The 26,763-nt window shown below is 37.7% G+C and overlaps 1 protein-coding gene across 1 annotated transcript; it reads right to left on the bottom strand.

Moving 5' to 3' along the window:
• LOC6052261 (exportin-4) lies at window positions 1–26,234 on the bottom strand. Its single transcript, XM_038252501.1, has 7 exons — window positions 25,632–26,234; window positions 15,616–16,592; window positions 15,379–15,553; window positions 10,091–11,428; window positions 7,665–8,072; window positions 7,100–7,608; window positions 1–322 (listed from the first exon to the last, which is right to left on the bottom strand). Exons 1-6 carry the CDS (start codon window positions 25,680–25,682, stop codon window positions 7,132–7,134), a joined length of 3,426 nt encoding a protein of 1,141 aa, XP_038108429.1. The 5' UTR covers window positions 25,683–26,234; the 3' UTR covers window positions 1–322; window positions 7,100–7,131.
• Between the last annotated feature and the right edge of the window lie 529 nt (window positions 26,235–26,763).

Genomic DNA, 26,763 nt, shown 5'->3' on the forward strand with positions numbered 1-26,763 from the left:
TAAGTAACAGCTCATTTTTTTTTGTCGTTCAACAAACTTGTTTTCTTACAAAGAAAGAAATAACTTTACATTTCGTTCTCTTTCGTTACACACACATTCCGACCGATTGTTATGCACAGTTAGCTTTGCTCCTTCTAGAATCAGTTTAGGTCATTTTTTTTCACTTGGTGTTTTCCATGCTGCATGTCTTTTCTCGTGATGAGATTTTACCGTTTTTTATGCTTGTTAGGCTTCTGGTTACGTTGAGTTCTCAAACTGTCAAATGTGTTCATCCTGAAGCCAATTTTTGTGATAAGATCATCTTCAATGATTTAAATGGAACCTGAAAATTAATTGATTGAAGTGTTTAACACCAACTAGTAATTATATAGTATCAGTAATCAGAAAAGTGGATTAGTATTGATCAAGCTTGTTAATTAATAAGGTTATTCTCGATAATCTGAAATCCCGAAAATCTCTGGACGTAATATTTGAACAACCCCTGATAATCACTCATTTGAAATAACTTACTTAAATTGATTAATTCAAGCTTTCACTAATATGTTATTTTCATAAATTATTTTAAAGTATCTTGAATTAATAATGTAGAAAGTTTCAAATTGTAAGTACACATCAATTTTCACAAAATACTTTTACTGTAAAAAAAAACGTATCTGTTGAAAACACAAAAAATGTAATATGGATATCAAAAGTTTTAGAATTTTGTATATATTTTCACTGTTTGAGAGGATTTGGAGAAAAAAATACTAAAATTTTCACAATTAAGAAAACCCACATTTTCACAATTTGCGGTGCGGTATGGGAATCAAGCGATTCGATATGTTTTGGGTATTTTCACTGAAATACGGTATTTGTAAAAAAAATAGCATTTAATTTCAAAAACATTAAATTAGTGAACCTGCATACAAAAATTCGAATCGTTTAATATCCATACTGCGAAATAAAAAAAACTTGAGTGTTTTAAAAAAATACGAATATTGTGAAAAAATAGTACTTATTAGGGTGGTTCAACAAGGTTGATTTTTCAGAAAAAGATTTTTTCGGTTGCATTTAGGCCCATAATTATTAAAATTTGAGTACATATTATAAAAAAAATATTTTGAGAATATTTGAGCTAAATGCCAGAAAATCTAAAACATTAGAACTGTATACAAAATTTCTAATCGTTTAATATCCATACTGCAAAATATAAAAACATGATATTTTTCTTAAATTACATATTTTCTGAATTTTTTTCAAGTGATTTAAGGGTGGTTCAACAGCGCTGATATTGCAAACAACTCCCCAATTTCAAAAACATCCGGGAACACCTGAAAATGTATTGTAAACATTAAAGCGGCCAGCCCTACTGCATTGAGTTTACCGCAGATATGATTCTGAGAACGGAACACGTTTCACAGAATCTACAGTGGAGGAAGGATGCGTGGACATACCGTACCAAACGCTCCGGTTAATCATTACATTAGTGTTGTATTTCCTGATGCTTTTAGAGGATTTATTGATGAATTCTTACTCAAATCAGAAAGAAGATGAGTAAAAACATTACTTGGGGCCATTCAATAATGACGTTACTAATGAAGATCGAAGTAATCAATGACAATCGGTGATCATTAACTTTAAGTTTTCCGTTCAATAAAACTTCATTCCACATTTAACTTTCCCCACAACCAGTCGTGTTTTCCCTCGCTCTCTCTAGAGGTTATGGGCCCAGGTGTGGGTGGAAAGTGTCTAAGCTTCTAGAAGATTGAAAATTTTCGCAAGAAGTTTCCCCAAGAATTTTAAACAAGAAGTTCACGCAAGCAGTTTTCCTGAAGAACCGTTTTCCTCAAGAATGGCGCACGCTACGGACCATCTCCGGTCGTCGAACGATTGCTCGGCAGGGAGAATTGGTGCACGTGGAAATTCGGTATGCAGACCTACTTGGAAACGGAGGAGCTGTGGGAAGCTGTGGAACCGAACCTGAAGGATGACGGTACGCCTGAAGCAATTCCGAAGGCGAAGGACCGTAAAGCTCGAGGAAAGATTATTCTTGGCCTCGACCCTTCGTTGTACGTCCATGTCCAGGGGACAACAACGGCCAAAGGCGCTTGGGACAAGCTGGAGCAGACCTACGAAGACAACGGATTGACGCGTCGCTGGGGTCTCCTGCACAAGCTGATGACAACGAACTTGGCCAACTCCGTATCCATGGAGGCGTACGTGACGAGAATGGTTGCTACCGCAAACCAACTCGGTGGTGTCGGATTCCCGATTTCGGAAGAATGGGTTGGAATGCTGCTGCTTGCTGGCCTGCCTCAAAGCTACAAGCCGATGGTGATGGCGCTACAAAACTCTGGCTCGAAGATTACGGGCGACCTGATCAAAACAAAGTTGCTGCAGGAGGATCACGAGCCGACGGAGACCATCGAACCAGCGTTTGCGGTGAAGGGCAAGCCGAGCTACAAGCAGGAGAATATTGGTAAGCCGCAGTCCAAGGGTCCAAAGTGCCATTCCTGTCACAAGTTTGGACACATCGCGCGGGATTGTCCCGCCAAGTCGTCGTCGAAACCGCCGGAGAGAAAAGGTGGTAGCAAGCCAGGTCGTGCATTTGGTGCCGTGCTGACGACGATGGACGAGATGAAGACTGAGGACTGGTTCTTCGATTCCGGAGCCACTTGCCATCTCACCCGGACGAAGTCGTTGCTGCGTGACGCTCATCAAGCAGATGGGAAGAAGTTCGCCGCAAACAAAGGCGAAATGCAGGTCGTCGCGGAGGGCACTGCCGTGCTACATCCGACCTGTGGAGAAGAGATTGACGTCAACGGAGTGCAGCTGATTCCGGAACTGGTAGTCAATCTACTGTCGGTAGGTAAAATTGTCGATAGTGGCCACACCGTTGTTTTCGGCCAGAAGGGCTGTGAAGTGCTCGATCTCGAGGGCACGTGCATCGCGACCGGAAGTCGCTCGAACGGACTATTCAAGCTGGAACAGGACGTACCCAAGGTGCTGGTGTGTCAGCCGACAACCGTTGAGCTGTGGCACAAGCGTACCGGTCATTTGTCAATCAAGAACTTGACCAGATTGCGCAACGGCATGGTGACTGGAGTCCAATTCCTGGAGGCTGATAGTGCTGCTGGCTGCAAAATCTGTCCCATGGGGCGACAGACCAGGCTGCCTTTCAACAAGAGTGGAACCAGAGCGACCGAGGTGCTTGAGTTGGTGCATTCCGATATCTGCGGACCAATGGAGCAGGTATCCATCGGTGGAAGTCGATATTACATCACTTTCATCGACGATCGGACGAGGAAGATGTTCATCTACTTCCTGCGTCACAAATCCGAAGAAGAGGTGACTCGCTGCTTCAAGGACTTTCACAGCATGGCAGAGAGGCAGACAGGACACAAGCTGAAGGTTTTGCGTACGGACAACGGGACGGAGTACAAAAACAAGGGTTTCGAGAAGCTCCTGAGTCAGCTGGGGATTCGCCACCAGACCACCGTTGAGTACACACCCGAGCAAACGGTCTAGCGGAGAGGGCCAACCGGACGATCGTCGAGAAGGCACGTTGCTTGCTATTCGAGGCCAACTTGCCGAAGACGTTTTGGGCGGAAGCAGCTGCTGTTGCCGTGTATTTGATCAACCGATCTCCGTGCACGGGGATTCAGACGACACCAGAAGAAGCCTGGACTGGTCGTAAACCGGATCTGTCCAATTTGCGAGTGTTTGGGACGACAACGATGGCCCATGTCCCGAAACAGAAGCGGCGCAAATGGGATCCGAAGGCGGTTGAATGTATCCTGATCGGGTACGACGAGGAGACGAAGGGCTATCGTCTCTACAACGTGAAATCGAAGCAGATCTTCATGAGCCGGGACGTGACTTTCCTCGATGAAGGATTGGCGGATCGCGACGGAAGGACAACTCTCAAAGCTACCAACGGGCCACAGTCGACGTACGTGAGGTTGGATTTTGAAGAACTTGTTCAAGAACCAGAACCTGTTCGAGAGCTGGAACCTGCTCAAGAACCGGAACCTGCTCAAGAACCCGAGCAAGTGGAAGAAGAGGAGGCATCCGATACAAGTTCGGACGAGTTCGAGGATGCTGATGACTCCGTGACACTTCCTGCGCTCCCGCCGCGACAATCTTCACATCCGCCCCAGTCACAGGCGTTGAGGCGCAGCGGTAGGGAGCGCGCAATCCCTGGCAAGTATAAAGATTTCAATGTCCAGTGCAATGGTAAGCGCTCTTCGCGTGTTTCAGATGCCCCGATGATGGACGGATCGTCCACTTCAGCTGCCCGACGAGAGAATGCTGCCAGCACTGCACCCCCGTCGTCATCAAATCAAAGACCAGTTGACGACGTTTTCCAACATGGGTTGATGCTCAACGATAGGGGGTGCCCACCCCACGGCAAGTATTCCCATGTTGATGTCCACGATGGCGATACTGGTTCCAATTGTTCACAGCGCAATCTCGATGACCCGTGTACGCACCAAGAAGCGTTGACACGTGACGATTCCGACCGCTCGAGACGTGCGATGCAGGAGGAGTACGATGCTCTCATCAGCAACGGGACCTGGGAGATGACTGAACTACCAGCTGATCGGAAGGCGATTCGATGCAAATGGGTCTACAAGACGAAGGTGGACGCTGACGGCAAGGTGGATCGATACAAGGCAAGGCTGGTGATCAAAGGGTACTCTCAGCGAAAGGGGGTGGATTATGAAGAAACGTATTCCCCCGTGGTTCGTCATAGTTCCCTACGGTACCTCTTTGCGCTCGCTGCCAGGATGAATCTCCAGATCGACCAGATGGATGCCATCACCGCGTTCCTCCAAGGTGAGCTGACCGAGGAAATCTATATGGAACAGCCGCCCTGTTTTGACGACCAAGACAAGACGAAGGTTTGCCGACTCAAGAAGGCACTCTATGGCTTGAAGCAGTCCAGCCGCGTGTGGAACCTCAAGCTGGATGCTGCGTTGAAGAAGTTTGGTCTCACTTGTGCCGACTACGACCCGTGCGTATACTACAAGGTCGTCGGAGAGAAGGTTCTGTTTCTTGCGCTGTACGTGGATGACTTGCTGATCTTCAGCAACTGCAAGCGCTGGAGGAAGGAGGTCAAGGATCAACTTTGTGGTGAATTTCGGATGAAGAATATTGGCCCAGCTAAGCACGTCTTGGGCATTCGTGTTTCAAGGACCAAGGACTCCGTTTCACTGGACCAAGAGGCGTACGTTGAGTCTGTGTTGGCTCGTTTCCAGATGTCCAACTGCAAGCCGGTTGCCACACCGATGAACGCCGCCGAAAATCTGACCAAGTCGATGGAACCAACCGATCCTGAAGAAGCCAAGCGGATGGCGAACGTACCCTACAAGGAGGCAGTGGGCTGCCTGATGTATCTGGGACAGTGCACCCGTCCAGATATATGCCACGCCGTGAACGTTCTGTGCCGCTTCAACGACAACCCCGGAGACAAGCACTGGAACGCCGTCAAACACCTGATGCGGTACTTGCGAGGGACATCGAAGTTCAAGTTGACGTATCGGAAGGACGGTAACGCAGACATCAAGGGGTACACGGATGCTGATTGGGCCGCAGACTGCGAGGGCCGGAAGTCTGTAACGGGATACGTTTTCATCGCGCAAGGTGGAGCTATTTCGTGGTGCAGCAAACGACAACAAACCGTGGCGTTGTCAACCTGCGAGGCGGAGTACATGGCCTTGTCTGCCACAGTACAAGAAGCTTTGTGGTGGAAACGTCTACGCGCCCGGATCGAGAAGAATGAGGAGATCGTCATCTACTGCGACAACCAGAGCGCCATAGCCGTTTCGAAGAACGGTGGTTTCCACTCCAGAACGAAACACATTGACATTCGTCACCACTTTATACGGGACACACTAGATCGTGGCGATGTCGAGATTACCTATATCAACACCGAAGTGCAGGTAGCCGATGGATTGACCAAGCCTTTACAGAAGCAGAAACTGGAGTTACATCGCGCTGCTATGGGACTTCAAGATCACTGATTGAGGAGGAGTAATGAAGATCGAAGTAATCAATGACAATCGGTGATCATTAACTTTAAGTTTTCCGTTCAATAAAACTTCATTCCACATTTAACTTTCCCCACAACCAGTCGTGTTTTCCCTCGCTCTCTCTAGAGTTACGTATCTCGTAACAGAGTCTTTCCACAAATTACAAATTACAAATTTCAAATTAGAGAAATTAGTTAGGTGCTTCTCCATCGAGGTTTTTAAGCGAATATGGCGTTCAAATGGTGAAAGCCCGAAATGTCAAAATCACGCAGTGGTACCAACATTACGGAACAAGTGTGCCATTGCATGACAGCCACATTTTTTTTCTAATGTTGGTGCTACTGCGCGATTTTGACATTTCGGGCGTTCACCATTCGAACGCCATCTTCGCTTAAAAACCTGGATAGAAATATTTTTTCATACATTTTGCTGGACACACAATAAGAAAACAAATGATTTTTGCAAAAAAAAAATGTGAGAACGCTGTTATTTTGACCACCCTAACTCGGCGAGGACCAAATTGGCGCTCTTTTTATTTGTTGGTTTGATGTGGAATCGATTCTTGATGTTAAAATTTACCATATTTATGCAAGAATTAAAAAATAAATAAAACGGTGGTGTATGTTGCAGACATGAACAGGTTGACAAAGAACTTTATTGAAAGAGGTTGAACCTGGAATTTGGTAGATTTTGTCCACATGTTCAGTATTGAAAACCATGAAATTTGGAACTGTCCCCCCATCGAAACAATTCTAAGGGCTTCCGGTTAGTTCGGAATGTGAAAACTGTCATAAAAATGTTAATGATCATAATCGCCAACGATAACCATAAATTTTGATACCCCACCAAAATTCCCCCAATTAGACCATTTCTGCGAGCTGCCTGTCATTCCGGATTGTTGTCATTTCTTTCTAAATGACAATTTTGTTCGCATCAGAAATAGAGTTCTTAGATACAAACATTCATGATTTTCATCTAAATATTCTTATTTATTTAAAATAAGGCATTTGTCAAACAAAACTCATAAAAATGTCAATCGTCCTGTCCGCGAACTGAATATTCAATAAAAATAAAGTCAAACTTACCTCAAATTTCCCCATTCATGCTCCACCGCCCTTTACTTTTTGTACATCGTGCTCACCAACGTAACAAACTTATCAAATCGATCGACAAACTTGGACTTGACCAGCCGATTGTTCACAAACTCCATGTTGTTCACCAGCGACACGCTGCTCGCGGCCACATCCTTACCGGCGCCCTGCTCCGCGTCGGCAAACTGCTCGCTCAAAAAGTGCTGCAGCAGCTCCTTGAAGTGCTCGGGGAAGCAGCAGATCACCACAAACACCGTCCGGTACCAGTCCATCGTGTTGTTGAGGTCGATCTTCTGACCGAATATCATGTCCAGCATCAGCTTGAGGAAGGGTCGCAACAGCTGGGCCATCGGGGCGGACGGATCCTGGTGGAAGTAGACGCCGTTGGCGTAGATCTCCAGAAACTCGAGACACTTGCTCTCGATGTCCGCCGTGAACGAGCTGAGGCCGAGCTCGATCGAGCCGAGCAGTTGCTTGAGGAGGTCCGGGTGGAGGCTGGGAATCTGCGAGGATCTAATTAGAATTTTTGGAAACTTGCAACTTTTGCAAAACAACTCACCACATGCGACTTCTCCTCGATGAACGAGGTGATCGTGCTGTAGTACTGCAGACACAAATCCGGATACTTGATGAGATCGACCGTGATGAGCGGGACGATGTGCGTCAGCCCGAAGATGCAAATCTCCGCCGACTGGGCGCTGCTGTCCTCGGAGCCGGCAAAGTCGTCCGCAAACAGCGACTTGGAGGTGAGATAGTTGAGCAGCTTCAGGATCAGGATCAGATCGAGCGGGTCGGAGTCGTTCTTGGCCGTGTCGAGCGAGACGCGGTTGGAGTTGTTTTTCACGTAGACGCGGATCACCGAGAAGCAGCACTCGTGCACGGCCGTTCGGATGACCTTTTCCGAGGACGCGTTGCCGATGTTGGCCACGATCTCGCACACCAGCTCCAGGATGAGCTCGACGATTGTCTGAAGGTGAAGCAAAAACGTGAACTTAAAAAAAATCTAAAGTTCTAATATCCTTAGATTCTAAAATAATAAAATTATAAAATTATAAATTTTTTAATTTCTAAATTCCTAAAATTTCTTAAATTTTTGAAAATCCCAAATTTCCTCAAATTTTTACAATTCCTTAAATTCATAATTTTCATGAAATTCCTGAAATTCCCTGAATTCCTAAAGTTACTTAACAAATGAAATTCCTGAAATACCTGAAGTTCATAAAATTCTTACAATTCCTTAAGTTCCTAAAATTTCTAAAATTCAAAAAAAATCCTAAAATTTCAAAAATTCATAAAATTCTTGAAAATACTGAAATTTTTTTTTTTATTCCTGAAATTCCTAAAATTCTTGAATTGTTTAAAATTCATAGAGTTCCTCATATTCCTAAAATTCTTAAAATTCCTAGAATTTCTGAACTTCTTAAAATTCCTAGATTTCCTCGAATTCCTAAAATTCTTTAAATTCCTCAAATTCCTGAAATACCAGAAGTTCTTATTTTTTTACAATTCCTTACGTTCCTAAAATTCCTAAAATTCAAAAAAAAAATCCTTAAATTTCTTAAAATGTCTCAAATTTTTAAAATTCCTATAATTTCTAAAATTCCTAAAATTCCTAAAATTCTTAAAATTCCTAAAATTCTTAAATTTCCTAAAATTCTTAAAATTCCTAAAATTCTTAAAATTCCTAAAATTCTTAAAATTCCTAAAATTCTTAAAATTTCTAAAGTTCTTAAAATTCCTAAAATTCTTAAAATTCCTAAAATTCTTAAAATTCTTAAAATTCCTAAAATTCTTAAAATTCCTAAAATTCCTAAAATTCCTAAAATTCCTAAAATTCTTAAAATTCTTAAAATTTTTAAAATTCTTAAAATTCCTGATATACCTTAAGTTTCTAAAATTCTTACGATTCCTTAAGTTCCTAAAATTCTTAAAATAAAAAGAATCCTAAAATTGCGAAAATTCTTAAAATTCCTAAAATTTTTAAACTTCCTAAAAATCTTTAAATACTTGGAATTCTAAAATTCTCAAAATTTCTTTAATCCCTAAAATTCTTAAAATTTCTAAAATTCCTTAAGTTCATGAAATTCTTACAATTCCTAAAGTTCAAAAAGTTCATAAAATTCACAAAATTCCTAAAGGTCCTAAAATTCCCAAAAATCTTAAATTTCTAAAAATTTCTTAAAGTCCTAAAATTCCTAAAATTTTTAAAATTCCTAAAATTCCTGAAATTCCTAAAGCTCATAAAATTCTTACAATTCCTAAAGTTCAAAAAGTTCAAAATTGCTGAAATTCCCAAAAAAAAAATCCTGAAATACCTGATGTTTCTAAAATTCCTACAATTCCTTAAGTTCCTAAAATTCCTAAAATTCTTAAAATTGCTAACATTCTTAAAATTCCTAAAATTCCTAAAATTCTAAAAATTTCTAAAATTCATATAGTTTTTCAAATTCCTGAAATTCCAAAAACTCCAACAATTTCTAAAGTTCCAAAAATTCTTAAAATTTCTTGAATTTAAAAAAAAAATCCTCAAATTCATGAAATTCCAAAAAAAATCATAAAACTCCTGAAATTCCTTGAGTTCCTGAAATACCTGAGTTCCTTAATTTTTTACAATTTCTAAAGTTCCTAAAATGTCTAAAATTCTTAAAATTCTTAAAATTTCTAAAAATCCTTAAATTGCTAAAATTCCTGAAATTCCTAAAATTCTTACAATTTCTAAAGTTCCTGAAATTCATAAAATTGCTAAAATCAAAAATAAACCTTAAGTTCCTAAAATTCACAAAGTTTCTAAAATTTCTGAAATTCCTAAAAATCCAACAATTTCAAAAGTTCCTAAAATTCCCAAAAAATCTTAAAATTCCTGAATTCTAAAAATTTCTTAAATTCCTACAATTCCTAAAGTTCCCAAAATTCCTAAAATTCTTAATATTCCTGAAAATTCTAAAAGGAATTCTAGCACATGAAAATAATTGTTTTTCTACGCACCGTATAATTGTGGTACAGGTCCAAAAACGTGGGCAACTCCTTGCAGATGTTCTGGATCTTGGAGAAAATGATCGTGATCGAGTTCTGGTACGCGCCCTGCACACACCCGATCAGTTCCTCCAGAATTTCAATCACCTTCAGCTGCACCTCTTCGTTCTGGTACACGGACTGGAAATTCTGATGTGAGATCAACATTTTGTACTTGTCTTCAATCGGTTGCAGGATCTTCCCGAGGTATTCGTGCCTCAACTCGTCACTCTCCACGCTGGAAGCCACCATCACGAACCCTTTCAGCAGCTTTCGTTTGATCGCCACCGGTAGGTCAACGCTCTTCAGGTCGCAGATCGATCGGAAGTACTCCGAGTTGAAGATCGCTTGGCAGCGATCTCGCCGTCGCAGCAACACCAGGAACAGATCACACGTCTCTTCAATGACGGACTGCTCCGCCCGCAGGAACTGTGCGTTGAGGCAGATCTTGTTCAGCAGGTAGTTGATGACCCACACCGAACCGGGCGTTCGCGACCCAAACGCCTCCTTGAAAATGCTACTCACGGAATCCTCGTTCAACGGCATCAGGTACGCATCGCTCCACCTTCGCATGAACCAAACCAACGTGGTGCTCAACTCCGGACTCAAAAACTGATACATCCTCACCTCGATCGCACTCTTCTCCAGCTCGCACAACCGAAACCCGGCAGCGATCAGCCGAATCACCGGATCCGCGTTCATCTCCGCGTTTGGAATCTCCTGAATGTCCTGATTAGGCGACGCCAACAACTTCAAGCTATTGTTCACGTCCGTCACGTTCGACGCAATCTGCTGGCTGCACATTTGCAGAATCTCCCCCGGAATCATCGCCGACTCGCCGTCCGCCTCCAGTGCCAACACGTGCCCCGTAACCAGCAAGATCCAGTGAATATCCTCGAACAAATTCACCAACGCCTTCGACCCCGCCTCGTCCATCGTCTTGGTCGAGTGTAATCGGTGCAGCTGCGTGCCCAAATTCCTCGTACGATCCTCCAACAGCTTAGACAGCAGTGGCAACGAATGTCCCAGAATCTCCCGTCCAAAGTACCCAATTATAATCAGCTGTTCCTTAAACCGCTCCCGATCGGACTCTTCAAACTCGGCGATTTCGTCAATCAGCTCGGAGTCCCGACCGACGCCCCGCATTCCATCCGGCGCCGCCAGGTGGTACTGGACGTACTTTTCGAACATTTGCGTCACAAACGGGACCATCACCTCGACTGGGTAGTTTTCCTTGTCGTTTACGATGTACAGCCAAATCTCGAGCAGGTTGCCGAGCGCGTCGATGTACACCGTTTCGTCCGGGGAGAGCTGCAAAAAGAGAGGCGGATTAGTATCGTATTAAGGGCATTTCCACCGCAGGCATCTAATTGGAGGGCAAACCTATCAATGTTGGCAATTTTATCAAGTTAATTTTTTACATATTTTGCAATGAATCATAAAAAAATGATGTGTCGATTCATAAACAACTTTTAAACATAGAATCCAGAATTTTAGAACAACTTTACAATTTTTAAAGTTTTTTGCTATTTAAGAATTGCCAAATTTCTAAAATTTTCGGATTTCTGCATTAACTAATTTCCTAATATTCATTTTTTTTTTTCAAATTTAAAAATTAAGAGCATTAGAATTTTTGGGCTTTAAAGTTTAGAAATTTTGTGAATTTTGGGATTTTTTTTTAACTTTGAAAAACTTTAGAAATTTCGCTAATTTTGAAAAAAAATGAGAGTTTTAAGAATTTTGAAAATTTTGAGAATTTTAAATGTTGATAATTTTGAAGATTTCTAAAGTAACATTGGGCGTTTTCAGGCAAGGTTACGTCCTTTTGAAAAAAAAAACCCTCAGATTTTGAATTTCTTTAAAATAAAAAAAACAGATTTAAAAAAAAAAAAAAAAATAAGGAATTTTTAAAAAGCAGAAAGTTTTAAAAATGTTAAAAACGTTGAGAATTTTGAAATTTAAATTATTTTTAAAATCTAGTAATTTTTTAAAAAATATTTTTTTAAGAATTTATTTATTTAAAAGAAATTTGGTGTTTTTGAAAATTTTGATAATTTTAGGAATTGTAATTTTTTTATCATTTTTCGGAATATTGAGAATTTAGATAATTTGGGGAGTTTTGAAAAAATTGAGAATGTTACGAGTTTTGAGAATTAAGCATTGCAATTGTTTAGAAAAAAAAATGAAAATTTTGAAAGTGTTGAGAGTTTTACGAACTTTGAAAACTTTGTGAATTTTGAAAATTTAAAAAAAGTTAGGAATTTGAAAGTTTTGAGAATTATGTGATTTCGGCTTTTTTTTTTTTGTTGAGAATTTTGTCAATTCTATAATTTTTGAGAATTTTGTCGATTATATGATTTTTGAGATTTTTAACAATTTTAATCATTTATATTATTTTAATAATTTAAATTATTTTGATATTTTTGATGATTTTGATTATTTTGATAATTTTGACAAATTTTACAAATTTGACAATTTTTACAATTGACAATTGACAATTTGACAATTTGAAAAAAATGACAAATTTGCCAAACTTGGCTATTTTGACAAATTTACCACATTTGACAATTTGGACCTTTGGGCGGTTTGGAAAATTTCTGGAGTTTTTTTAAATGTCCAATGAACCTCATTTTCAGTCTTTGCTTTTGGGTATTTTTAATACCCTGACTCAAAGCGGTTTCAAAAACATCCAAAAGCAAAAACTGGAAATTTGGTTTACTGGACCTTTTAAAAAAAACTTCCGATTTAGACAATTTGAACTATTTTGACAATTCGGCATTTTTGACAATTTGGGCACATTTGAAAATTGGCAATATTTTGATAATTTTGATTTTTGAAAACATTGAAAACATTGTTGAGAATTTTGGGAATTTGAGAATTTAAAGCATTTCGACAATTTTGAGAATTGAGATTTCTAAAAACTTTGAAAATATTGAGAAAATTTTGGGAAATTTGCGAGTTTTGAGGAAAGTGAACATTTGCTAATTCAACTTTGAGAATTTTGAAAAATTTGCGATTTCTGAGGATTTTGAGATTTTTTTAAAATTTAGAAATTTGAAACTAAAATTTTAAAAACTCGCTGAATTTTCAAAATTATTTTTTTTCGATTTTTGAATTTTTTATTTTTTTTAGGAATTTAAATTTTTTTAAAGCATTTAAGAATTTTAAGAATTATAAAAATTCTAAGATTTTTTAAAAATTTAAGAATTTTAAGAATTATAAGATTTTTAAGAATATTAAGATTTTTTCAGGAATTTTATGAACTTTAAGAATTTTTAGAATTTTAATTTTATGAATTTTAAAAATTTTAAGAATTTGAGGAGTTTTATTATTTAAAAGAATTTTAAGAATTTTAAGAATTTTAAGAATTTTAAGAGTTTTAAGAAATTTAAGAATTTAAAGAATTTTAAGAATTTTAAGAATTTTAAGAATTTTAAGAATTTTAAGAATTTTAAGAATTTTAAGAATTTTAAGAATTTTAAGAATTTTAGGAGTTTTAAGAATTTTAAGAATTTTAAAAATTTTAAAAATTTTAAGAATTTTAAGAATTTTAAGAATTTTAAGAATTTTAAGAATTTTAAGAATTTTAAGAATTTTAAGAATTTTAAGAATTTTAAGAATTTTAAAATTTTAAGAATTTTAAGAATTTTAAAATTTTAAGAATTTTAAGAATTTTAAGAATTTTAAAATTTTAAGAATTTTAAGAATTTTAAGAATTTTAAGAATTTTAAGAATTTTAAGAATTTTAAAAATTTTAAGAGTTTTAAGAAATTTAAGAATTTTAAGAATTTTAAGAATTTTAAGAATTTTAAGAATTTTAAGAATTTTAAGAATTTTAAGAATTTTAAGAATTTTAAGAATTTTAAGAATTTTAAGAATTTTAAGAATTTTAAGAATTTTAAGAGTTTTAAAATTTTAAGAATTTTAAAAATTTTAAAAATTTTAAAATTTTAAGAATTTTAAAATTTTAAGAATTTTAAGAATTTTAAAATTTTAAGAATTTTAAGAATTTTAAGAATTTTAAGAATTTTAAGAATTTTAAGAATTTTAAGAATTTTAAGAATTTTAAGAATTTTAAGAATTTTAAGAATTTTAAGAATTTTAAGAATTTTAAGAATTTTAAGAATTTTAAGAATTTTAAGAGTTTTAAGAAATTTAAGAATTTTAAGAATTTTAAGAATTTTAAGAATTTTAAGAATTTTAAGAATTTTAAGAATTTTAAGAATTTTAAGAATTTTAAGAATTTTAAGAATTTTAAGAATTTTAAGAATTTTAAGAATTTTAAGAATTTTAAGAATTTTAAGAATTTTAGGAGTTTTAAGAATTTTAAAAATTTTAAAAATTTTAAGAATTTTAAGAATTTTAAGAATTTTAGGAATTTTAAGAATTTTAAGAATTTTAAGAATTTTAAGAATTTTAAGAATTTTAAAATTTTAAGAATTTAAAAATTTTAAGAATTTTAAAATTTTAAGAATTTTAAAATTTTAAGAATTTTAAGAATTTTAAGAATTTTAAGAATTTTAAGAATTTTAAATTTTAAGAATTTTAAGAATTTTAAGAATTTTAAGAATTTTAAGAATTTTAAGAATTTTAAGAATTTTAAGAATTTTAAGAATTTTAAGAATTTTAAGAATTTTAAGAATTTTAAGAATTTTAAGAATTTTAAGAATTTTAAGAATTTTAAGAATTTTAAGAATTTTAAGAATTTTAAGAATTTTAAGAATTTTAAGAATTTTAAAATTTTTAAAAAATTTAAAAATTTTAAGAATTTTAAATTTTTTAAGAATTTTAAAAATTTTAAGAATTTTAAAAATTTTAAGAATTTGAAAATTTGTAACAAATTTAAGAATTTGAAAATTTGTAACAAATTTAAGAATTTTAAAATAATTTAAAAAATTTAAGAACATTAGGAATTTTATGAATTATAGGAATTTTAAGAATTTTCAGTTTTCAGTTTAATAATTTGGAGAATTTCAAGAATTTTACAAATTTCAATAATTAAAAAAAACTTGACATTTTTTAAATTAAAAATTTAAATTAAATATCTGAGAATTTTAGAATTTTGAGAACTCTCATATTATTTTAATCTTAAAAACTTTTAGAATATCGAAAATTTTGAATTGTGTGTTTTTAGAATTTTAAAATTTGCATGACTTATACAGCACCTTTGGGGTTTTTTTTTTTGTTACATTTTCAGAAAACTAAGCTTTTCTGTACGGTGCAGATGCCCTAAAAACCAAGCTATTTTTCATCACACTCACCGCTTCCTCCATCGCGGACAGCTCGATAAACTTGAGCGTCATCGTGAGCGTGCGCTGCATGTACGCGTTGAACAGCGAGTTCGGCAGTCCCTTAATTTCCGCCCGTGGCTGCAGCTGCAGCAGTTTGCGCAAGATCAGCGAGAAGCTGTACGCTTCCTTTTCTTTGATTTCAATTCTGAAACGAAATTTGTCTTTAGTGAACTAAATATTTTTGAAACGTTGACCTCCTTTACTCACGTGGACAACATCGACAGAAAGTGCGTCAGGTAGTTCACCAAATAGGTCATGCTTTCCTCCTTGTTATCTGTGATGATCGGCCCCTTCAACGTCGACAGCTGCAGAATGCAAATCAACGCCTTCGGCTGAAGATCCTCGTTGTCCCGGGTCTTCCAGTAAATGAAGAAAAAGATCTCCAACAGTTTCGGCTCGAATATCACGTTCTTCCACTGGGCGTGCAGTCGCAGTGGAGGCGCGTGCAACGCCTTCGTCACCGTTTCCGACGTGTCGATGATCTTCTTCGAGAGCGACGGTTGCAACACCCGAACGATCTGCAACTTGGGCAGCAGAAAGCCCCACGTCAGGATCGTCTCCATCACCGACAGCATCTGCTTGAACAAATACAGGTGCATCGAGTTGCCCGCGTCAAACACCTTGATCAGCTCCTCCATCGACTGCAGCGTCATGATGAACACCTTCAGCAGGTCCGAATCCTCAAACTGCTTCTTCGCCCGGAAGTGCTCGTACGTGGTCAACCCGGTGTCGTCCGACCGCACAATGTTACAGTACTCCTCCAAAATCGCCAATATTATGCTACAGCTCAAGATCTGCTGCTTCACGTCCCCCGACGTCATCATCTTCTTCGTCTCGTCGATGATCTGGCCGCGCTCCACGCCCACATCCTCCAAGCTCGCCCGCTTGATCATGATCGCCACCACCTGCAGCAACTTGTCCCGTATAAACACCGGAATGTCCCGCTGAATGATGTAGTTAAGCAGGTACTGGCGCAGCGAGGCTTTGTCCTGGTCCGGAATGTACTTCCATTCGGCGACCACGGCCTTTTTGAGCACGTCGGCGGCTTCAAAGAGCACGAGGTCGACGACGGACTTTTCCAGGATGGTCTGACATAGGACGTACGGGGATTTGGTTTTGCGGAAGTTCATGAAGATCGCCTCGGACTGCTGGCGCTGCTCCTTGGTGACCACGGTGGGAGGGGCCTGTTGGAGTAAGATTTGAAAAGAAGGAAAATTTAATGTACTTTTCCAATCTACAATAACCAAAAGAGGTATTTTTTTTTATTTAGAGCATTTTTATAACAAAACAAAGTTAGATAGATAGACAATATTGAAAACAGTTTTTTTCCATTAAAATGTATAAACCGCCCTTTTCTCGTGTTGCTCCTGACATAAAAGAATAATGGCATAATTATTGCGCTGCCTGTGGGGACGCGCAGTCCTGTTTTGTCGTTTTAATTTTTGTTTCTTTCGTGTCGTGTTCGTGTTTTGAGCGTGTACATGGGGTGAGTGATTGTTCTGTTTGAGAGTCGATTGCGGGCAGCGGAGTCACTTGGTTGCTCGGCAGTATTGTTACTGTCGGCGTCCTCTAACGAGAGGCGATTGTCCTTCCTCTATCACCGTTGATCGGAAGGCACGTCGCCGGTTGTGTTCGTCGAAGTTGTTGTAATACAAAGTTCAAAACCTCAATTTTCAAACTGCGATATCTCTGGAACAGCAAGTCGTACAAACAAAGTCAAAACATTTAACGAAATTGAAATCCTATGTTAAGGCTCTGAAAGACATCTTTCCCGATCAGTCATTTGGCGGCCATGTTTGTTTTAGAAAAACATTTAAATCTTGGTTCAGAATGTTTCAATCAAAAAATGGTTTTCTCAGTGTTGTTTGTAGAAGCATTTTACATGTAGTGATTACATTTTCATTTCAATTTACTATTTCTGGACTCTGAATTCAAAACCATCATTGACAGTCATTGACTCAAAAGTGAAAGACACCATCTACCACCTAAATTTTCACAGGAACACGATGGTGAGGTCAAAACTTTATTTAAAATGCATAGTCGCGACTTTGTTTGCAAAAAATCAGAAATCCCAAAATTTAGAAATTCATAAATAAAATATTCCAGGCATAAAAAAAAAATTAAACACAAATAATATAGCATAGCATAGCATTGGTGTCTACCCGTAGCTGCTACTTCGTTATTGACCAGGACCCCTAAACATTGCTCCGTGGACCACAGATGAAAAGTAGGAACCAATCATCACCCCTTCGCAATTTTCAAAGGTCCCTATCGTGCTGATCAATACCGACGCCGGCCACGACCAGAGGTAAGACACGGGGAAGTGGATGGGAATGTTAGTCCGATACTTGAGTGATGGAACCGCTAAATCGACTGCGTCTCCGACAAAGTATCACATGAGTTTTGAGGGGTTAGTAAGATGGGTATGAGGTCAGGATTCACTGTGGTAGGTGATGCGACCATAAGCAAATTGTTTATCGGTTGAAATTTTAAAAATCTTAGGCAGCCGGCTGCGGAAAGATAGCTATCTAGGGATTTAAATATAGTATTAATTCGACCGCGATTCTCCAGAAATTCTCCGTCGGCGTGCCTTCCGATCAACGGTGATGTAGGAAGGGCTTCATTTATTGAAATGATTTCATATCATAAGCCTTAAAAAATATTCGACGGCGTGCCTTCCAATCATCGATGATATAGAAAGGGCTTAATCCAGTAATACGACTTGCTAGTCTCAAAAAAATAGGTACGTTTTGCCTTCCTCACTGAGGTAAGGCTATAATCCTGCTCTAAAAATGAACTTTGTATAAAAACGTCGTAGTTTTTTTTTATAAAAACTAACTTAATCCACCTATGTGGTTAGAGCCTTCCTCACTTATTACCAACAATGGCTGATATGATGGAATTGTACAAAAATTGCATGTATTTTTAAGGTCCGGAATAAAAAAGTACATAAATATCACTTAAGTGGCCATATCTCGAGACAGGGTTGCCAGATCTTTAATGTTTTGGACTCGTTGGAAAGGTCTTCTGATAACCTAACCAACGATGGGTTGGATGGTGGATCCGGACATAGTTTACATACATTTACACCTTCATGTATACATATCGACTCAGAATCGAAAACTGAACAAATGTCTGTGTGTAAGTGTGTGTGTATGTATGTATGTGACCAACAAACTAGCTCACGTTTCTCGGCACTGGCTGAACCGATTTGACCCGAACCTGTTGCAGTCGACTTGGTTTAGGGTCCCATAGATCGAGTTTTATACAGATTGAAGTTTCGATAAGTAGTTCAAAAGTTATGTATAAAAATGTGTTTTCACATATATCCGGATCTCACTTAAATGTATGTAAACTATGCCCGGGTCCATTATCCAACCCATTGTTGGTTAGGTTATCAGAAGACCTTTCCAACGAGCCTAAAACATTGAAAATCTGGCAACCCTGTCTCGAGATATGCCCACTTAAGTGATATTGATGTACTTTTTGGATGCCGGATCTCACTTAAATGTATGTAAACTATGTCCGGATCAACCATCTGACCCATCGTTGGTTAGGTTATCAAAAAACCTTTCCAACGAGTTTAAAACATTGAAGATCTGGCAACCCTGTCTCGAGATATGTCCACTTAAGTGATATTTATGTACAATTTGGATGCCGGATCTCACTTAAATGTATGTAAACTATGTCCGGATCCACCATCCAACCCATCGTTGGTTAGGTTATCAGAAGACCTTTCCAACGAGTCCAAAACATTAAAGATCTGGCAACCCTGTCTCGAGGTATGGCTACCTAAGTGATATTTATGTACTTTTTTATTCCGGACCTTAAAAATACATGCAATTTTTGTACAATTCCATCATATCAGCCATTGTTGGTAATAAGTGAGGAAGGCTCTAACCACATAGGTGGATTAAGTTAGTTTTTATAAAAAAAAACTATAAAAAGAGAACAACACAAAAAAACTCATCGGCCAACAAACGCGAGTGAAAAAAAAAAAAACAATGAAAAAATAAGAAGATAAAAAAACAGAACTGCGCGTCCCGAAAAGCACCACACTCAAAATTAAACACAAATACCTAATATTCCAAAAATCTAAACAGAAATAAAAATAAAAACAAATATCAAAAAAGTAAAGAATTCCAAAACTTCAAAACAATCAATAATTCAAAACAATTAAATTAAAAAAACAAACGCAACTTTAAAAAATAGAGAATTAATAGACCTGGGTTTTTTTCAAAATTTATTTTCCCTAAAAAGCACTCAGCTAGCAAAATCAAAACGTAGAAATATGTACCCTCCCTGCAAAGGCGAATGAATTGATCTCAGTTGAAAAAGGGTTCTCCAAATCTCTGAATTGCAAATGGAACATCCTGGAACAAAACGGCTCAATTCTAATACTTTACACTAATTGAAATGAGTTGAAAATTAAAAAATTACAGTCATTCAAATTTATAAAAAAAAATAAAAATATAGAAAAAAAACCTAAAATTTCAAAATTACAGCTCAGAAATTCAGAAAATCCAAGATCTAAAGATTAAACAAATCTATAACTTCAAAAATCCAAAAATTATAAATTCTTGAATTTTAAAATTATTTCATTCAAAACTGGCAAGATTTTTCAATCCAAAATTTTGTAATTTTTTCAATTTTTGAATTTAACTTTTTTAAATTTTATTAATTTTTTTCGCATTTTTGATTTTTAGATTTTATTTAGACCGTTGCAAATATTTTTCAACGTTTATGTCGCCCCCTCCCCTTCACAACTGGTCAGAAAAATCAGCGGGGCAAAAACATATCAAAATTGAATTGGAAATTTTAGTCTAATCAGCTGTGACCAAACGGTTTGTTTCGTCCACGCTTTCACCAGGTTCAACCAGTATGTCCCGGGGTTTTCTCATTAAAAACGGGAAGGTAGACCACAATGCTAATAAGCTAGATAGGGAAACTAAGGTAGATCAACCCGAAAACGTCCAAATAAAGCCCAAAAATCAACCAATAACCCAAAACAATTAAATATCTGAGCTAAATCTTGCAGAAAGTCGGCACAACGGTCATATCAAACACACAACACACAATTTAGGTATTGTACGCAGCCAAAACAACATTACACGCCTCACTATGCCCACCCTGCCACTGAACTGCAAATTGTGCGTTCTTTGCGAAGAACGCAAGGCACGGCTAAGTGCTGAGAGGAGGTCGAGGCTTCCTGGAGGACCTTCTCAGCTAGACTCGTCCACTTGTACGAGAGCCACAAACCGAACAACACCTGGAAGTTCGATCAGCGAAAAGTTTACTTATAACCCGCGACCGCGTGGCCGATTAAGCCAAGTCTTGCCTAGTTGGCAATCGATTCGCCGTACGAGTTTTGTAAGTGATCTACCGTCACCTGATCACCGAGGCTGGGCAGCCTGTGCAGCCGTCACCATCTGCACGAACCGGACCGAAGGTGTCTACCGGTGTTGCGCTACGCGTGCGGTCCGTCAACACACCGCCCCCATTGTGCCCGGTACACCCGGTCGAAGCGAAGCAGGTCCACGAGCGACCCAGGCCAGATTCCGGACGGGAACTGTGCGCAGACGAACGAGTTGGAGCAGAGCGGTTGAGAAGACCGCGAGGAGATTCGGAGAACTATACTCCGGCGCGAGAAACCACGTGTCCCCGAGGGACACGGACACTGCGCCGGATCGAGCAAGCAGGGTGCAGCAGTTCAACCACCGGGCCCGTACACACCACACACACAAGGTTAGTTGGTTAGGTTGTTAGGAGTAGGGAATTAGGGTCTTGAGGGCTGAATAAACGTGCCGCATTAAGGAGAGCAAACATGGTCTTTTCCTTCCCCTATTGAGCCGATCTTGGGATATTTCTGGGAGTCCTTGCGACTGAGCGGGCGTAACTGACCGAAAGTTACACAGCTGAGAACAATCTTAAATGCCTTTTTCTGCATTGATAATCATATTTAACACGTTTGGACTCGTTTAAAAATATTTTGAACTTTTATGAATTTTAGAAATTTTGGAAATCAATGACTGCAAAACAACTGGACAGGTGTATGATGCATTTATATTTCTATATTTCTGTATCATTGATTTTGTTTTGAATTTTCAATTTTTGAATATTTTTTTTTTATTTTTAGGCTTTGGAAAATCAGGAAACTGAAAAATAAAATTGTATACTTATAAAAAAAATTAAAATTGTAAAAAAAAACTCTAAAATTTCAAAACACAGCTCAGAAATTAAGAGAAAAAAAAAATTCTTAAAAGTTTCGTTCAAAAATGCGAAAAAATTTTGAATAAAATTTAAGAAAGTGAAATTATAAAATTTACCAAAAGTTTTGGATTGAAAAATCTTGACATTCTGGAATTTAAAATTTGCGAAGAAATTAAAAAAAATAAAAATTAGAATTCAAGAATACCAGAAGTTAGTCCATTGCCATTTTTTCAGGTCCCCCTTCAAAATTTCCCTAAAAAATGAGAGGAAAAAAAATACTTTAATAGCATTTTTCACTAAAAAAAAATAAAATCGGTTATTACCTATAAAAAATGTTCAAATAAAATAAGATTTTTTAAAGGTTCGGGTATCGGGTAAAGACGTAAAAGTTAAAGAAACGAATATTTCGTTTTCGTTTTCGTTTTACGGAGCAAGGTGGTTTCTTGTCCGGTTTCTTGTGGAAAAAAGGGTAGTGGCCGAACTAGTATTGCATACCAAATGAACACCACCGGAAGATATAGGGGATCGGGAGGGGGGAGGTGAAAGAAAATTAGTGTTGATGTGAGTAGTAAGAACTTGGATGATTTTTTTTTTTTTTTGGGAGGGTGATCCAGCCGCACATCGTTGATGTCGAAACCTCTAAACTGGGCCCTCGTCCTGTCACGTCCGTCAGTAGTCTTGTCGTACATTACAACTAGAATCAGATCTGCCAATGAATTAGTACACTTCGACCAAATAAACACTGACGCTGTATGGATCTGACTCCAGAATAAATGCACAGTTGTGTGTTATTCATAAGTCCAAAATGTTCAATTATTCATATAAGTCCAAATATTCATTTGCGGATAACTACCTAACCTGAATTGAATACAAGATTTAAAGCAACCTATCCGAAAGCTACTCTTATCTCAAATCCCCGACATTTTAATTATTAACCAAAAAAAGCGTTTCTTTTAAAACCTGTCTGGCTTCTAAAAAAAAAAAAAAAACAAAAAAATAACAGTTGATATTTTACAAGTCGTGAATTGAAAAAGAGACGACCATTTGTTCGTCAGAATTCCAGTAGATCCTCGATTCGCAACAATGGTCGATACAATCATAATCCGACAACCGTTAGTTCAACAGATCAACGAATTTAGTCCGATATTATTTCACTATTGATTGATCGAGACTCTATGAAAATTTTGACAAATTAGAATGGTTTTTATGCTACTTGAATGAAAATCACCGATTCTGATAGAATTACTAAATTCACTGTTACTAATTTTGTCCCTAAATAACTAAAGGCAAAGTATAAAAGTTGATATTTATAGTTAAAATCCTAAATTCTACAATCACTATTTTTTAAACCCGCATCCTAACCTGACACCCACATTAAGATAGGGAAAAATCACATATGTAGCGGTTCATTGTACAAATGTGATATTTCCACTATCAGAGAACCTCCTTGTCTCGATGACAGCTTACCGGCCATCGATTAAGCCCTGAGACTACGCCAAAGTGGGTTCTCGCAGCATGAAGTGGTGTCCATGTGTAAAAATGGAAGCTTCAGCAATATACTGAACACTTCGATTTTAATTCCACATCGAATCAAATCATACTCTTTGCCAAACAAGCATCAAACCTATGACACTCATTATGACAAAGCCCAGGGTAAAAGTTAAAGAAACGAATATTTGCTATAAATTCATTGAAATTTGGTAAATTTATGACTTTAGCATAACTGTTATGACGTATAATAGTATAATAGTAGTTTATGCAACAAGGTGCAAAAAGAGGATTTTTTCAGCACGAGTCGTTCATTTATCCAACGTGGTTCACCGAGTGGTTCAGACGAGTGGTGAAAAAATCAAGTTTTGTAACGAGTTCCATACAATGTTTTTTGCAATTCTGAAATAACTCCCTTTCAACAGAATTCTAGTACAAATGTCCCAGCATTGAGTCAATGAATCGTGTAAATAAAAAAATGCTGAAAAGTTCAACTTTTCAGCATCCATTTCAGTGCTGAAAACTAGAACTTTTCAGCATTTGTTGTATAAAGGGTTACTATTCGACTTTGTGATTTTTGGTACAGAAAAGTAGGCTGTTTCGTCGTTCAAGAATGACAGGAAAATCAAGTCGTTTCACGACGGAATTGCAAAAAAATCAGGATTTAAATTTTGGGTTTTAGTATTTTTTATTTAGTATTTTGACATCCTTCAACCACAGACAAGTAAATAAAACGTTGTAAAATTTGTGATTGTTCATATGTTTAAATTTGAAAAAAAAATGTTCTCAATATTGTATTAAGTTTATTTATTTTTCAAGGGTTGATAAAAATAACGTCGAATTATGTGTAGGGTAGAGTAGTCATCAATGAGACACGGGGAACAATGATAAAATGGCTCTCACAAGTCGTAGTTTCAACCAATCAGGCTCATATTTGGGGGAAAGGTGTGTCTACTTGATACACGTTTGCCATAATAGTGGCTTTGGTTATGGACGCTCCCTTGCAAAGTAATTCATAAATGTTTGATTCTGGGGTGTAAAAGTAAATTATGGACAAAAATTACATTTTCGCTCATAGGCTGCCATTAACACAAAAACTATTTTTTCTTCAGATTTCTTTCGACTATTCATAGGGAATGAGTTGGGCTACAATGTCCTTTCATCAGTTTTGACCAAAATTAAGAACATACCCAGAATCCAGGGCTGTCTCATTGTTCCCCACTCTTTTCAGCCCATGGGTAACAATGAGACACTTTGATTTTTCTTCATTAAACTTTTCAAAATCTTTGTAAATCTTTCAAAACATGAATTTATAGTGATTTTTGGCATATTTATTGAGTTTAAACTTCATTTAACCAAAAATATAAAGTTATTTGGCATGAAAATATGGATTTTACAAAATTTAGATACTTTTTAGTATAACTTTTGTTAATTAAAGTTTCAAGTTGGCAAAATTGCTTTAAAATGTTCAAGCCAAGTCACCTGCAATGATACAACACAAAAACATGATGTTTAGCTCGAAAAGTTTTGATTTTTATAGAGTGTCTCATTGTTCCCCACCTGTCTCATTGTTTCTGCCAAGTGCGTCTACAATGAGACAGTTGAATAACTCTGGCTGTAGACATCAGATCGATCTCATATTTTGGTCAATGCTAGAACATTTTAATAGAAAGAAAATGTAACAAAAAGCTCATAGAAAAATGCAGATGATAAAAATACAAAAATCATTGAAAGTTGAAAACCAAAAGTGTTTCATTAATGACTACGCTACCCTACTTCCAGAAAAAGCAAATCCTTCCACTTCCCTTATGGCCAAATAGTTAGAAACACCGCCGACTGCTTCTTCATTCTTCATTCATAATTAATTCTCCTACTTATTTCCCCTTGATAAAAATGTACTCTTCCTTGCAACAACCCCCTATATTATTCGCTCAAGGTTAATCCACAAACAATCGCATACAAAGAAAAAAAAATGCGTCCCAAGAAAAACCAGAAAAACTCAAAACGACGACGACCACCTCAAAGTTGCATTCCTAGACACAACCACCCACATCGCAGAGTACAAAATGCGTGTGTTTTTGCCTTTTCTCTCTCGCATCTCAACCACGGCCACCGTCGTCGTCATCTCGATTGTTCTGCCCCCCTTTTATTTCGAAGCAAGTGCAAGACTGAAATTGAATTCCGCGAGTGCGTAAATTTTCCCCCGAGGGCGGCCTCCTCCCTGTCTCTGGCTGCCTGCCCCCTTTTTGGTGGGTGTGTTGTGTTGGCCAGCAGTTTGCAGAAAATCGATAATATTTTGTTGCTTTGTTTTGGTTACGGCCGCTGGTCGTTTGTTCCTGGAACCTCCTTCGAAGGGGGGTTTGGCCAAATGAATTCCGGATTTTTTACGAGCTTTTGTTGGGGAGTTTTTCCTTCGTTTCGTTTTCCTTATAATCCATTTTAATTATTCTTCTAGGGAAAATGCAATTTTGGTGATGGAAATTCCCGACTTTGAATACATAATTATTAATATTTCCAATCTTTACCATAATAAAATGGGCCGCAGTCTCCAAATCCTTCAGGAAAGATTCGTCCATGGTGGCCTTCTGTCGCCGTCCCCAGGGATGATGGTGTGCAAATTTCTGCGCTCTCCTTCCGCCCTGCCACTCCTCAGTTTTCCTCCTTCTGCCTGCCAACAATCGGAACCTTCCTTCTCGCCACAGACACGATTTTCAAGAGTAAACAAACTCAACCAAACCGAACAAACCCAAAAGAAAACTCGCTTTTCTTTGCACGGGAGAAACACACACAAACCCTCTAGTCCTGATGGCCTCGGCGAATTGTCATGGCCATGTCCGCGCGGAACCGTGTGAAAAATCTGTGCACACTTTTCTTCTTCTTCTCGGCAACTTTTTAAGCAACACTTTCTTCTGAAGGAAATTTCCCTCGTCGGAAAACACGCACACGACCAGCAACCGGAAAGGAAACGGGGAAATCAGGATGAGGGGGAAACCACCGGAAGTGTCCACTACACCGAATGCTCGGGCCAACCCGGATTGGTTTACGGGTTTTTATTTTCGCACGACGGGAAGGATTGAACTCTACTGCGGGATGGCACGGCTGAAAAGTTGAGAACTGTGCAGAATCCAGGTTTGGGGTGACAGTTCGACGCATCGAAATCCGACTCCCGAAGCGCGCGCGAGTGCGAAGTGGGGTGCGTTCGCGGAATAGTGCACAGTGAGATTTTCATTATTAATTTTTTTATGAAACCTTTTTAAAAAAAACTGAAGACTTCTAAGTAATTTTCACTCAGATTTCGTCAAATTCAGTTTCAGATAATTTTGTAAATTTTCTTTTCACTAATTTTTGAGTGAATTCAGCTCAAATCTTTTTGAAATTTACCCTAAATATGACTTATAAAAAACTTCCAACCTCGCTTCCAACAGTCAGTCTTGAGTATGGTTCGGTTTTGACAAAATCAAAATGAATACATTGATGACGAATCTTGTGACGAATGACCATATTTCTAAAGTAATTGTTCATAGGACGTAACCTTGCTCAAAAACGCCATAGGTGACGTCCTGATAAGGATTCCAGTCACCTTAGTTCAATAAACAACAATATTATGAAAATTACTCAGAAACATAACACTTTCTAATTCCTTTTTTTCACGATATT

Source organism: Culex quinquefasciatus, chromosome 2 (genome assembly GCF_015732765.1).
Source record: "Culex quinquefasciatus strain JHB chromosome 2, VPISU_Cqui_1.0_pri_paternal, whole genome shotgun sequence".
In the NCBI taxonomy this organism is placed as follows: Eukaryota; Metazoa; Arthropoda; class Insecta; order Diptera; family Culicidae; genus Culex; species Culex quinquefasciatus.